Genomic DNA, 14,150 nt, shown 5'->3' on the forward strand with positions numbered 1-14,150 from the left:
GAAGTCAAAATGCCATGAAAAAAGGTATTATTTTGTCCCATAAAATTAGCACAATTTTTTTTTTACACGTAATTTTTTTAATATTAGTATTAGATTAATTTATAGTGAAAAGAAAAAAAATACCCTTATAAAATTGTGTGATATAAAAGTAATAATATTTGTGTAATATATTGAAAGTTATAAGAGTATTAATTATGTTAGGTAGGTAATACAATTATTAGATTAGGAAATGATATCATTGTTTTAGAACAAACAAAAATGAAAAATGATATACTCCCCCTGTCCATTAAAATTAGCCCATTTGGGCTTGGCACGAGAATTAAGAAAAATAAATATTTTATTGAAAAAGTGACATGCAGTTAATGGTATTTTTGCAATTTTAGTTAAAAAGTAAAGTAAATGAAGAGATAATGTAATAAAGTTAGTTGTATTTGTTGTAAATAAATATTGAATGAAAGGTAATAATTAAATATTGATTTGTTGACTTTGCCAAAATTAATAATGGGATAAATTTAGTAGACAAACTAAAAAGAAAAGTAAGAATCAATTTGGTGGACGGATTGAGTATTTCTTATAGAACGGCGAGCGATTATCAAAATATACTGAAAAAATTAGTAAAAAAAAAACAAAAAAACAAACAAAAAAAAAACAATTATTTTTCTTAAACCACCAAATATTCACCCTTCCAATATTTCATGTATGTTTAATCTGCTCATAAATTTTTATTATTATGCTTTAAACCACAATATTTACCCTTTCAATACTCCTATTTTGAGCATTCCTGCAAATTTCAAAAATATTTTAATTATCTTCGAAACATTTGAACCTATTTGAATTAATCACGGAGATTCCGAGATTTTCATTACTCTTAGAAATTCCGAACCTATTTTAATTAGTTTTGGAACTTCCGAAGCTATTTCAATTCGTCTCAGAACATTCGAGCCTATTTTGATTAGTCTCAAAAATTCCAAACTTATTTTAATTAGTTTCGGAACTTCCGATCCTATTTTAATTAGTCTTAAAGATTCTGAAATCTTTATTAGTCTTAGAACTTCCGAATCTATTTTAATTTGTCTCAAAACTTCTGAACCTATTATCATTGATCTCGAAAGTTATGAACTTTTCTTAGTCTAAGAAATTTTGAGACCATTTGGAAATCCAAAGCTATTTTAATTAGTCTCGGAACTTCCGAACAAATTAAAGTTAGTTTTGAAAATTCGGAGCCTTTATTAGCTTTGAAAATTTTGAACATTTATTAGTCTCAAAACTTACGAACCTATTTTAATTAGTTTCGGAATTTTCCGAACCTATCAAATAATTTAAATTTACCCGCCACTACAAATTAACTAATTATAATTTTGATTTTATTTAGATATATTCTTCATCCATCTCAATTTAAAGTACCATTCTTACAATTTTCGTCCGTCTCACTTCAGAGTATCTCTTTTCTATTTAAAAAAAATTAATCATACACTAATATCAAAATACTCTTAACTTTGACTTACATTACAAATATATCAGTACACATATAATTACTTTATACATAAAGTCAAATGGCAAAAATATCAAAAATTCTTAGACATTTCCACTAATTAATAAAATATTATTATCTTTAAATCTAATACAAAACCCCAAAAGGTCAACTGAATTCGGACGGAGGGAATATATGTTTATAATTTATTTATTTGTAAAAATATATAAACAATATTCCATTTGTCTTAATTCAAAGTATTATTTTTACTATTTTTGTTTATCCCACTCAAAAATATTTTTTTCTTTTTTAGTAAAAATATTCATACACTAATACGAAAATATCATTAACTTTTATTTAAATTAAAAACGTATATTTACACATACAATTACTTTATACAAAAATTAAAAGGACAAAATTGTCAAAATCTCTTACATACTAAGTAATAAAATACTATTATTTTTAAATTCACTATAAAATTCCAAAGACTCATTTCAAAAGCGACGGGGGAAGTAATTAATTAAAGTGTTACAATATAAAAATAGTTTAAATTATAAATTTAATAATTAATTAAATTAAAGGTAAAAATACATTTTTTGTCATTTTTATTAACAAAATGTGAATTTTGATTTTAAATAGGAATTTTTGAATATTTATTATATATACTATTATTTTATTTTAATAGATAGTCTCGAAATTTAATGAGACTATAAAATAATTCAAAACTTAAAAACAAATTCGTCTAAACTACGTTTTTACTCCTGTTTCTCTTTCTCTTAGGGTGTGTTTGTTTGGGTGATTGGATTGAATTTACACTATTCATTCCATTTTTCTCTCCAAAAATATTAAATCAAATACTTATTTTTTTTTTTTATATTATAATAAAAATCAATTTTACATTCAAAATATTACATCAACACGTATTCATATCACATCATTCAACTATTCAAATTCAAAATTTTTACTATTTAAATCCCAACTCAAAATCCAAACCCCCAAACAAACACACCAGAAAATTCTATATTTTGATTTTTATTTCGTCATGTTTTGGAAATTTTTATAATGCAAAATTTAATATTAAATTTATTTATATATTAAATTGGCGGCTTTACCCCTCTTTCTCTTTCTTTCTCTTCTTCTCTGCCAACTTCTCCTCCTTCTTTGGCGGCGCCGGCGGAAGCTGCAGCGTCGTAGGCTGTTTCGTCTTCTTCTTCGGAGACGGTGGCGGCGGCGGATCAGCGGGGCAGTGGCGGAGGCTCTGGAGGGTATATATATATTTTCTTATAAAAAATTAATCTGCTTCAAAATTTTACAATTTAATTTGGATAGTCTTGAAATTTCTGAAACTATTTTGAATAAATAGCCTCGGAAATTCCGAGGTCAAATTAACCTCGAAAATTCTGAGTTATCCAAAATAGCTTCGAAAATTTCAATACTTTGCAAAACAGCTACGAAAAATTAGCTTTGGGTATCAATTTAGACAAATTTCAAAACTAATTTAAAATAGCTTCCGATGTAGTTTAAAATCCGAGCATTTTTTCCGAGACTAATGAAACAATTTATGGTAGTGGTAGTAATATATTTAGGTTTATGTATAATATATGATTTTATATTAAAAAAAAAAACTAAATTAATAATTTAGTGAATACTATAAAGACTATAAACAAAAATGTGATTTAAGTGGGACAATACTAAATAGAAAATGTATCTATTTAGGTGGGACTTAGGATGCGTTTGGTTGTTAATTAAAAATTATGGTTGAAAATTGAGTTGAATGAAATCAATTAAATTAATGTTTAATTTGTAATGTAAGTAGTTACTGCTGAAAGTGTTTATTCTGATAGACTGTCGAATTTTTGGCCTGTTGAACAAAAATTACGGTAAATTTTTCTGTTTATTTTTTTTTTTTAAAAAAAAAAAAAGTCTGAAATAAAATAATTGTGTTTCATACGAAAGAAATAAAAAAATAAAAAAAATTCAAAATGCAATAAAATAAGAATTGAATGCTTGATTAATGTGCATAAAAGGAAATTAGTGGTTTTCTATCAATTGTTCAATAATTGTCCTTTATCATGTTCCTATCGAGACCTTTACTTATTTTGTAAAACTGACCAATTAAGAGTAATCACAACGATCCATTTCTAGAATCTCTTTTATAATATTGTAGAGGTGTTTTTTTTGGGTGTTAAGTTAAAAATACAATACATAACAATACGATTTTAGAGGCCAAATCATAGTGTCAAAAGTCTACATTAGAGGTCTGATTGACTAGAGGCTCAGAGCCGACCGGTATATCCTCTGAGATGGCCGGACCCGAAGGCAAGTCCCGAAGGACCGTCTCAATGGAAGCCTTAAGCAGCACGTCTGTTGGCACTAAAGAGAATCTTGGTTGTGGTAAAGCCTCTTTGGACACGGACGGGGGAGATAGAGGCTTGATAGGGGAATTAGAGTCTTTCTTTAAATTCGAATGAGCAATCTCCTATAGGGCCTCACGAGAAGCCGCCTAATCGGAAAAAAAAAAAGAAAAAAGAAAAAAGTGTCATCTAGGAACCGCATCAGAAGTTTGTTTGGCCTCAACACCAAGGTGAAAGCGGGGAGCGAGATCAACAGAGGTTATCCTTCTCCAATCAAAGCCTTCCGGATTCTTTCTCAACCTACATCAGACTCAGCCGCTAAGCATAGGATCCATCCCTTCATGTAGGCAGCCAAGCAGATAGGGAACTCAATAGGAGGTTTAGAAGCGGAAGGAAAAGAAGTCATGAAAAACAAATGGGGATGAAAAGTAAACGGGTGGTCCAAAACAAAAGGACATGAGCTCAGTAGACGCGATCATCAAACTCTTTTGAGGAAGGCATTGTTGGACATGAGTACAAAATTACCCAATCGAGAAAGAGGCGCAGCTAGGCTCGAACAAGACCCAAGTCTTTAGAAATGACCAGAACCTCTCGAATGCGAAGCCTTCCAATCCGACGAACCTCATGTTGTCAGGTCCCTTCGGTTTCAAGAAAGGGTCCAACATGGCCTAGGGGGTGTCGGCAAAGTATGACATGCAAAAAAAAAAAAAACAAAAAAAACCAAATGATAAACTTAAATAGTAAAATGAAAAATTGAATCAACAACCAAATATATACAACCTAAAAACTTTACCAACAAACTATATTTTAAATTTTACCTTTGTTTCAAAGAAAGAAATAATATACATAAATTTATCAAAATTTAAATATTAATTTTAAAATTCAGGCTGGGCCAGACAAGACCCGATCTTCATGACCTGGGCACAGTCCGGTTCATTAGCGTCTCGGGCCATGCACGGTCTAAAAATTTTCGGGCCTATTTTTAGAGGCCCAAGCACGATTTTTTCGTGCCGTGCTCAGACCGTGCTTATTTTTGTCAGCCCTACTTGATCACATTGTTAGAATTTAAGGTGTAATATTAAAAAAGACCTATAGCTTGTCATAAATCAAAATTTTAGTTCCAATTGTTTGAGTTTTAAATTGAAATTTGAAACTGTAAAATTGAATTAGAACAATTTTTTTTTACGTAATATAAATAAATATTTCTTCAGTTCCATATAAAGTGTTAAAATTTTTTTTTGTTAATTTCATATAATTTGTTCTTTTTTTTAAAAAAAAATTAATTATACATTTTAATCACATTTTAAATTTTATAATTTATAATTTTTAAATTTTAATTAAATTATTTAATTATCTGAATCTTAATTTATAATTATTTTTATAATATAATAATTATTTTTATTAATACACATTTTAATTACTTACTATATATATTTTTTATAAATTCTTGTGTCTTAAAGTAATATTGACATCTCTAATGGGACGGAGAGAATATGTAATAATTTTTATATAAAGTTAATATTTTAATTTAATATAAAACTAAAAATAAAAAAAATAAAAAATAAAAATTTATTTGATATTTTTTAACAAAAAGAAACCAATACTCCCTTTGTCCCGCAACAAGGGTGGCGTTTGCTTTTTGCACGTATATTTTTTAATATTAGTATTATATTGGATTGTAGTAAAAAAGACAAAAATACCCCTACTAGTATGGTGTAATATAAAATTAATGACATTTGTGTAATATATTGTAAGTTGAAATGGTATTTATTATGTGAAGTAGGTAGTACAATTACTAAATTAGGAAATAGTAATTTTGTTTTGTGACTGACGAAAATGGAAAATGATAATCTTTCAATGAGACGGAAGCAATATATGAAATAATTTGGTAGAACCTTATTGATTAAAAAGTTTGAAACGTTAATGGCTCTTATTCATTTCCGAATTAAAACTATCAAAGTATCGATAAGAGTTTGGCCAATTTAGGATAGAACCTAGAACCAGGAATAGTAATAAAATCAATTAAAACTATTTTAAAAAATAAATCCTATGTGCATAATAAGCTGACAAAAAATAGGCATAATCTAAAAATTCAATTCAAATTTGTCATGAAAAAATCATATTTAGACTTAAGAAAAAATCATATTTAGACTTAAAAAAAAAAAAAAAATAGACTAAAAAATTTTCGAACCATAATTGATCCTCCCCAATTTCATAAATTAAATATATTTAAAATAAATTATTTTATAAATATATTAACAAATTAATATATATATATATATAAATAAAATAAAAATATAGTTCTAGAAATAATACGACGGACGGAAAAATATTATTTTTCATTTAGGATTATCCACATAAATAGGTTGTTTATTTATGTGAGTTATATATTGTTATGAAATTAATATATATGGTGAATTGGTAGTACATAAAATTATATGTTATATTATATCTTATATTAACATTTGTTACGTGGGTTATATAGCGTGATATATTGTATAATTTATTTATCGTACAATTGTACTGATGAAATCAGAATATATATATAATGTGCTATCAAAATATATGTTATATATTATATTAATACGTGCTATTTTTTTTATAAACATGTGCTGATTGAATTAAATAAACATGTACTACATATAACTATATAATGTATTGCATATAATTATATAATATGCTATCATGATATGTGTATATTATATTAATATTGCATGTAATTTATAATTCTTAAGTTATATTAGAACATCTCTTATAGTCATTACTTGTATCACATTGTCTCTTTTATTTCTCTCATCAACATCATTTTCACCTCAATATTCAAATTATTTCATTTATCACCCGTTATAATAAATCACCTTCAACTCATTACCTTTACTATTTTATAGATACACAATAATTTATTTATTTCTATATATTTTTATTATGTAATAATATACATAAACAACATATAAATAATTTATTTATCTATACATATTTCTATAATATTTTTTTAAACATGACCGTATATAATTGTACATTGAATTATACACGGACGTGTGACAACATGACCGTATATAATTATATATGGCCATGTTATGTTCCGGTCAGCTGCCACGTCAACCTCGTTACGTCTATGTCAACAATTTCCGTTATTTTTTTACGATAGAACCAAAATTGATTGAAATTGTTTATAATGAGACTAAAATTGATGAGTTTTTCATACTATGATCAAAATTGATAAATTTTGGTTATATTGGGACCATAATTGATTTTTTTCCTTCTTTTTATTTTTATAATAATTTAATTTATATATTACTTTTTATTAAATATATATTTTTGCTCTAATTAATTACCAAGTAAACATTCACATTCAACACTCAGCCGCCGCTTGCAGCAGGTTCTTTTGTCCTCTTTCTTTGTTTCCCGATTCTTTTCTTTATTCTTTCTTCTTTTCTCCTCCTTCTTCGCACTCCCCGCCACAGCCGCACTAAGTTCTTTCTGTATTTTCTTCTTTTTTCTCAATTATTTTATTTCTTCCTTCTTTTTTCCCCATCCTTCTTCACAGCCGAAGACGGTTCAAAATAACTCTTATTTATCTATTTATTTTCTCTTTTGATACAAATTGAAGTTGATATGATTTGGCTTAAATTTTACTCATTATGTCTGTTTCTAAGAGTCTCATTTACCTTTGAGTCATTGCACTTAATATTAAAAATATTTTTATATTTATATAATTTTTTACACAAATATCATTGTAATAGTGTTATAAGACACTAATATACGTATTTTTACCATTCTCTCTTAATTTGTATTACATTTTCATATAATAATTAATATTTAAATATCAACACGCAAAAAATAAATGAGATCATTAGAGCCGAACGAAAGTAGTATTTATTTTCTCTTCTGACACAAATTGAAGTGGATATGATTTGGCTTAAATTTTAGCATAGTGTGAGCCATAGCTCAGCTTTTTCAAAATATTGGGTTGGTTGATTTTTTTATGTGAATATTTATTATTTCTGTATAGAGTTTTGTGGATGGATCTCTTCCCGTGTTACTATCTAACACAATATACATATTGAATTTCAAGTTAATTTTTCATTACATTTAACTTATGAATTATGATGGAACCACAGGTTCAAACCGTAAATCGGCGGTTGAACCGGATGGGCAAGTTCTTATGTCATATTGATTTCTTAAATTTTTTGGTTGGGTAAAATAGAAGAAATCAATGGTGAGCAAAATCGATGGTGAGCAATTTACAACATTCTTGTCTTCGTTTGATTAATTCAGTTCTAAATTTGGGAATCGATTTCAAGGTTAATTTTTCTCCATTTTTGGTAGCCCTAAGAGCACAATAGAGTGATTAGTGGATTTAAAATAAATAAATAAATAAATATTCTAACATATTAGTTTCTAAAAGACTTGCAAATAAGGATGAAGACAACCGTGAAATAAGGTAGAACGAAGATACATTTAATAAAGTTAGAGAGTCATTTTAGTAAGTTCACAGAGATTTATAACTTTTTGGACCAAAAATCGTATTGAGGTGCGTGACATACACTCTCTGTTAAGTCCTAACATAGGGGGTTTTTCCTGCAACATTTTACAAATCACAAATAAATTTTTCTGGAGTTTTAAAATCAAGAAAGAGGTTTTTTTATCAAATTCATCAAATCACATGGGGGGTTTTTATATTTTTTTTGTCTATTTTATGTGATATTTTGTTAGAGTAAATAATACTATATTTTTATTGTAAATCAAAAGTGAACTTATTACATGAGGTCATGGATTAGACTTCTTCTGTGGGACCTAAGTCTTGATGCCGGACAAAAGTATTTTATATATAAATAATACTATAACATTGTTTATTTTAGAATATTTTTAATTTATTTATTTTTATTAAGAATAAAAATATATTATTATTTTTTGATAAAATATCATATCAAAATATATTACTCCCTCCGTTCTGACTATGGTGTCTACTTTACTTTAAACACGAGAATTTTTTAGAAGTATAATTACTAATAATTAGGAATATGTTAGTGAAAATAATAATTATATAATAAAAATAATTTTAGATTAAAATTAAGATAACTAATTATTCTAATTAAAATTTTAAAAATTATAAATTAAAAATTTAAAATGAGATTAAAGTGTATAATTTTTTTTTTCAAAAAAAAAAGTGACAAAGTAAGTAAGACAAACGAAAATAGAAAGATGGACACGGTAAATGGGACGGAGGAAGTAAAATTAAAATCTAGATAGAAACTTCGAAATTAAATACAATTAAATAAATTAAACGTTGTTGTACACATAATGACAACATGTAGAAGGTGTGGATGATTTAGTATGTAGCATATACGGGTTCATCTTGTGGTAAATCAACAGCCGCAACTTTCATTCTGCATCGCGGCTATAAATATGTACAAATGCAAATGGAATAAAAAGATCATCCTTTATCTTATCTCTTCCTCTACTTTATTGTTAATTCATAAATTCATATATAACATACATACTATTATAATATACACATTCCTACCTACTACAATATATATATATCTCTTGCCTATTTTATTTTTGGTAAGTTTTATTTGTATACTATCTATATTATCTATTTTCTATACTATGAGAAATTTTGCAAAATTTTCTTTTAAATCTCTATCTCTCACCGGTAATAATTTTCTGACTTGCTCCCTAAATGTAGAAATGCATCTGGTTTATATGGGCCTTGTTCATACAATTGCCAGCGAAAATACGACTACAAGCCAAGATCGGGCTAAGGCTATTATTTTTATTCGTCACCATCTGGACATTCCTTTACAGTCCGAATATTTGACGGTGAAAGATCCACTTGATTTGTGGAATGAAGTAAAGGAGAGATTTGGACATTTGAAATATATCACTCTCCCGAAAGCTCGACATGATTGGTTTAACCTGCGTTTGCAGAATTTTAAAACTGTTACAGCTATCCATCAGATTACATCTCAGTTGAAACTTTGTGGAGAAATTGTTACTGAGAATGATAAATTGGAAAAGACTTTATTTACCTTCCATGCTTTTAATGTTATGCTACAACAGCAGTATCGTAAGAAAAATTTTCAAAAGTACTCATAGCTCATTGCATGTCTTTTATTAACTGAGCAAAATAATGAGTTACTGATGAAAAATCATGAGCCCCAGCACACTGGTTCCAGTCCATTCCCTGAAGCGAACGTGACATTTTCTGAACGAGGTTGAGGACGTGGTAGAGGCCGTAGACGTAGTCGCGGTCGTGAGAGTCAACGCGGTCGATATACCCTTTACAATCACCACGGTTTTGACATTAACAAAAAGTAGAGTAAACCCCAATATGGGGATATAGCCGAAAAGGCTAAACAGAGAAAGAGACAAATCGACATTTGTAATCGGTGTGGCATTGAAGGTCATTGGGCCAATACCTGCAGAACAACCAAACACCTAGGCGAACTTTATCAAGCCTCACTGCAGAAAAAGGGAAAAGAGGTCGAGACTAATCACGTTGATAACAATGACGACCCTGATGATGATCTTCTGGATTACGACACAACGCATCTTGATATAGTGAATTTTCTTGTAGATCCAGCAAATCCCCAGTGATAGACATATTATGTCATTTTATATTATGCTATTTTATATTTTGTAATATTTAATTATCGCATATTACCTTTTTGCAATGCATTTTGTAATAGTTATATATGTCTTTATTAATACTGCATTTATTTATGTTTGAAGGTTAAATGGATGCCAATCGAAATTATGCAAATATGTGTTTCATTGACAGTGCAACGATACGTACTATATTGAAATACGAAAAATATTTCTCTCATTTGAAAAGGGGAATGATGAATATCAATACAATAAGTGGTAGTGCAAAATTAATTGAAGGCTCTGGAGAAGCCATTATATTTTTCCCCGTAGGGAAGAAAATTGTAATACAGTATGCACTGTTGGCCACTAAAGCTCGAAGAAATTTACCGAGCTTTCATGACATTCGGAAAAATGGTTGTCACATTGAAACTATGAGTGATACCGATAGTGAATTTTTATTGATTACCAATATCTTAATAAAAAAAAGTATCATTGAGAGATTACCCTATCTCTCTACTGGCTTATATTATATCAGATTAGGTGTTGTTGAAACACACCTTGCGGTAGATCAAAAGATTACCGATTTTCAGATATGGCATGATCGCCTTGAGCATCCTGACAGTATAATGATGAGGCGAATAATTGAGAATTTGCATGACCATTCATTAAAAGGTCAAAAAAGTGTTAAACTCAAATGAGTTAACATGTGTTGCCTGCACTCAGGAAAATTTGATAACCAGACCATTGCCAACTAAAGTAGGTATTGAATCACCTACATTTTTGGAAAGAATACACGGGGATATATCTGGACCTACATTTTATGGTGCTTATTGATGCATCTACCAGATGGTCTCATGTTTGTTTATTATCGACTCGAAATATGAGATTTGCGAGATTGCTTGCCCAAATTATTAAATTACGGGCACACTTCCCCGATAATCCAATTAAGACTATACGTCTAGATAATGTTGCTGAATCTACATCGAATGCATTTGATGATTATTGCATGTCGATTGGAATTAATGTAGAGCACCAAGTTGCTCATGTTCATACACAAAATGGTCTGGAAGAATCACTTATTAAAAGATTGAAATTGATTTCTAGACCAGTACTGATGAGGTCTATGTTGCCCATTTAAGCTTGGGTGCATCCAATCTTACATGCAGGAACACTCATAAGAATGAGACCAACAAGTTATCATAGTTATTCCCCTATGCAATTAGTATTTGGTCACGAACCAAATATATCTTATCTACGTATTTTTGGGTGTGTTGTTTATGTTCCTATTCCACCACCCAAACGTATAAAAATGGGTCCTTAATGTAGATTGAACATTTATGTCGGATATGAATCACTGTCAATTATAAAATATCTCGAGCCTATGACGGGTGATTTATTCAATGCAAGATTTGCATATTGTCATTTTGGCGAATCATATTTTCCGACATTTAGAGGAAGACATAATGAACCAAAAAGGGATATTAATTGGAAATCCCATTGAATTTTTGTGATCCTCGTACAAAGCAGTGTGAACTAGGTTCAACGCATTATAAATTTGCAAAATATTGCAAATCAGTTACCAGATGCATTCAATTACTCGAGTAAAGTCACTTGATCATATATTGAAGCTGCTAATGCTCCGGCTAAAATAATTGTCCCTGATGGACAAATTAGAAGTGCTAATAAATCAGTGAAACGCTTGAAACGTGGTGAACCACTGGTTTCAAAGACAAACATTCTAAAAAAAAAAAGATGAATTAAAGATGATAGTCATGAAAATATCAGCATTGACAGTGATAAACCTCAATCTAATGAGGAAGCCAACCATGAAATAATTGCTCTAGAATAGCACGATCTTGAAAAACATGATGAGATTATTGAAAACTCAATTAAATATGTTACTTCAAGAAAATGTTGGAACCGTAAAAAGACAATTATTGATAATGCCTTCGCATACAGTTTAGCACTTGATATACTGGAAGAAAATGAGGATCCAGAGCCAAAATCGGTTCATGAATTTCGACAAAGAAATGACTAGCCAAAATGGGAAAATACGGTTCAATCAGAGTTTGACTCATTAAGCAAAAAGGAGGTCTTCGGACCAATTGTTCAAACACCAAATTGTACAAAACCAGTTGAATACAAATGAGTGTTTGTACGAAAAATAAATGAACATAATGAAATTGTGAGAAATAAAGTCCGTTTTGTAGATCAGGGATTCTCACAAAGACCTGGAGTAGATTTTGATGAAACATACTCTCCGGTTGTTGATGGAATGACATTTAGATACCTTGTGAGCCTAGCAGTGCGAGAAAAGCTCGACATGCGTCTTTTAGACGTAGTTACTGTATATCTTTATGACTCTTTGGATACTGATATTTATATGAAAGTTCCTGATGGACTCAATATGCCTTAAGCATACAAATTAAGGCCAAATGAATCATATTTCATCAAATTTGAAAAGTCATTGTATGAACTTAAATAATCAGGGCGAATGTGGTATAATCGTCTTAATGAATGTTTAATAAAAAGAAGATTATATTAATGATCCAATATGCCCATGCTTTTTTATTAAGAAAAATTGATCAAATTTTGTCATTATTATAGTATATGTTGATGATCTCAATTTAATTGGAACTTCAGAAGAAATCCAACTTGCAGTTGAATATCTAAAGAAATGATTTGAGATCAAAGATTTTGGAAAGACAAAATATTGTCTGGGATTACAAGTCGATCATGTTAATAATGGAATATTTATCCATCAGTCCACATATACCCAAAAGGTATTAAAGCAATTTTATATGGATAAATCTCACTCTTTGAGTACACCAATGGTGGTCAGATCCCTTGATCCCAGTAAAGATCCATTTAGGCCAAGAGAAAAAAATGAAGAAATACTTGGCCCCAAGGTACCATATCTCAGCGATATTGGCGCATTAATGTACCTTTCAAATTGTACCAGACCAGATATATCTTTCTCAGTAAATCTACTGGTCAGGTTTAGTGCATCCCCCACAAAGCGTCATTGGAATGGTATCAAACACATTTTTCGTTATCTTTAGGGGACTCATGACCTAGGTTTATTTTATTCGAGTGAATCTCGAAATGAATTAATTGGTTATGTTGATGTTGGTTATCTGTCTGATCCACATAAAGAAAAATTTCAAACTTGTTATTTATTTACTTATGGTGAAACTGCAATCTCTTGGAGATCGAATAAACAGACGATAACAGCTACTTCTTCAAACCATGCTGAGATTTTAGCAATCCACAAAGCCAGTCGTGAATGCGTTTGGTTGAGGTCTATGACTCACCAAATTCAGAAAAATTGTGGCTTGATTAATGATAATTATTACCTCTTACAGTTTTGTTTGAAGATAATGCAGTTTGTTAGCTCAATTATAGGGGAAATATATTAAAAGCGATTGAACAAAACACATATCTCAGAAGTTCTTTTTCACTTAACATTCTTCAGAAAAATGGTGAAATTAATGTGCAGCAAATTCGATCGTCTGAAAATTTTGCAAATTTATTTACGAAGGCGCTACCGATTGCAACATTCAATAAACTGGTGCAAGAAATTGAAATGTGTCGAATGAACGACATCAAATAAAGTCCAAAACAGGGGAAGTACATTAATACAAGAATGATGTATTCTCTTTCCTTCATTATGATTTTTTTCCCACATAATTTTTTTTCATAGTAAAATTTTAACGAAGCACATTTTTCAT

General features: G+C 29.3%; 1 protein-coding gene across 1 annotated transcript in view; it reads left to right on the forward strand.

Annotated features, from left to right (window-relative positions):
• The window catches only part of LOC127256090 (glucan endo-1,3-beta-glucosidase-like), a 32,787-nt gene extending 22,359 nt beyond the window's left edge, over positions 1 to 10,428 (forward strand). The window contains exon 6 of the mRNA XM_051281922.1: positions 10,150 to 10,428. Within this exon, the coding sequence (XP_051137879.1) occupies positions 10,150 to 10,428 (279 nt within the window). The remainder of the gene's footprint in view (positions 1 to 10,149) is intronic.
• The last annotated feature ends 3,722 nt before the right edge of the window (positions 10,429 to 14,150 follow it).

Source organism: Andrographis paniculata, unplaced genomic scaffold, assembly GCF_009805555.1.
Source record: "Andrographis paniculata isolate CXL003 unplaced genomic scaffold, ASM980555v1 Contig55END, whole genome shotgun sequence".
NCBI classification, from domain to species: Eukaryota; Viridiplantae; Streptophyta; class Magnoliopsida; order Lamiales; family Acanthaceae; genus Andrographis; species Andrographis paniculata.